This window comes from Aplysia californica, unplaced genomic scaffold (genome assembly GCF_000002075.1).
Source record: "Aplysia californica isolate F4 #8 unplaced genomic scaffold, AplCal3.0 scaffold00086, whole genome shotgun sequence".
In the NCBI taxonomy this organism is placed as follows: Eukaryota; Metazoa; Mollusca; class Gastropoda; order Aplysiida; family Aplysiidae; genus Aplysia; species Aplysia californica.
The window spans coordinates 486,849-488,592 of record NW_004797356.1 but is presented as its reverse complement, the minus strand read 5'-3'; the positions used below and the strand labels follow the sequence as shown (position 1 = coordinate 488,592).

The window sequence follows — 1,744 nt, the reverse complement described above, 5'->3', positions numbered from 1 at the left end:
GGGGGGGGGGGGGTGAGAGCTAACTCGTCGGTGGTGACTCAACCATTAGTCAAGGATACACCCACTCCAACTGCAACTTCTCCGGGGGAACCTCGCTGGTCTTGTTGATGTTGTACTCCGACAGGTTGGACGAGGCATACAGGCTGACCCCACGGCCACGGATGTAGATCTTCAGGAAACCATCCTCTGAAAGGTAAGGGTTTCAATTAGTTTTAAGTTTTTTTAGTTTTAGTAGAGGTTTTATGACGCTTGCAATTGCATAAGGTCATATGAGCGCCAGAAGATTGAAGGTGTTACAAGAGAGTAACAGACATAAAAAAGAAGAAGGGGACATAAGGACAATAGATGTTTGATAAGAAAGAAGAAGCAAACTACACCAAAGCACCCGCCAACCACCCACGAGTTTAAGTTTGAGTTAAAGGAAGCACATTGTTGACACAATAACGGTCATGACATGCAGGGAAGAAGCAAGGCATTGTTTGTTTGATTGAGTAAAGAGAAGTGCATCGACATTATAAAGGTCATATGGTGCAGGAAAGAGCAAGACAGATAGATTGAAAAAAAAAAGGATGAGAAAAAAAGTTGGACCTACCACTTGCACCCTCCAACCTCCCACCTGAAAGGTTAGGGATTAATGAAGATGAGGATGATTGTTAAGTGGTCCTAAAGGACAAGTCGGCACACCAGGGGGAAACATTTAACAATGATTAACAATGATCAATGTAAAATTAACAGAAAAAGAAGACCTCAAACCCAGAATAAACATGGTTGTGATGTAATCGTTAAAGTATCAGATTAGCAACACCATTGTCTAATCTATTGATCACCTTTTTTTAAAGCCAAGTTTCCAATAACTCCACTTCACATTTCTTTTTCTACAAGTGATTAGCACTGACAAAGGCAACCAGTGTAATATGGATATAAATCAATCTGGCAGGAGCTGAAATTCTACTCCGGGTAAAAATACCATGAGCATTCTAGTAAACCGAAGAAACCTCCGAAATATAGACCCACACTGACAAGGATTTACAACACCGTAGCTGAACATTTTTTTTAACCCCCCCCAAAAACACCCTACATAGGCTGCTGGTCAAGATGATGAGTACTTGACGAAAAAACCCAAAACAATAACCAATCGACTTTTGAGCTTCTTTTCTAATTATTATTCACAAAACCTCTCTTGAAAGTTTATAATATTTCTTCAGCATTTCAGCATTGGTAAGTCCGTGAGGCCCAATACTAGAAAATACAGAATACATATTTTCTGACAAAAACATACTTATGACTCAGATCCTTATAAATGTACTGAATACATTTTTTTAAAAACTGGTTAGCAGCTATGCAATACTCTCAAACTCTCTTGACTAGCCGTGATAATCGTTAACAGATAAACAATAAAAAAAATACTAGATCTAAAAACACTGAAAAAGTATTTCACCCCTTATTTGATGAATTGAGAAAAAATTACTTATGACACGATTTCTCAACAAAAATGACCTGAGATTATATGTATCAGGCAAAAAAAAAAGATGAGGGATCCATTTCCTTTTCACTTTGCTCTTGTTTTCCCAGAATTTCAGATATCTTACAGGACTCGCCTGCAAATACAAATTGTCACCACACACCAGCGCACAGCACACGACACAAGAAGAGAATAATAAAATTATTGCTTTGCAGTGTTAACCACACTCAGTGAAAGATGTGCCACCTCCTGCCAAGAAAAAAAACCCCGCTTGAGAGAGAG

At 38.8% G+C, this 1,744-nt stretch overlaps 1 protein-coding gene across 1 annotated transcript in view; it reads right to left on the bottom strand.

The window, feature by feature from the left end:
• Nucleotides 1-1,744, bottom strand: part of LOC101855006 (echinoderm microtubule-associated protein-like 2) — a gene marked incomplete in the record, with an annotated part of 67,711 nt that overhangs the window by 25,395 nt on the left and 40,572 nt on the right. Inside the window, 1 exon segment of the mRNA XM_035968812.1 lies at nucleotides 60-186. Within this exon segment, the coding sequence (XP_035824705.1) occupies nucleotides 60-186 (127 nt within the window).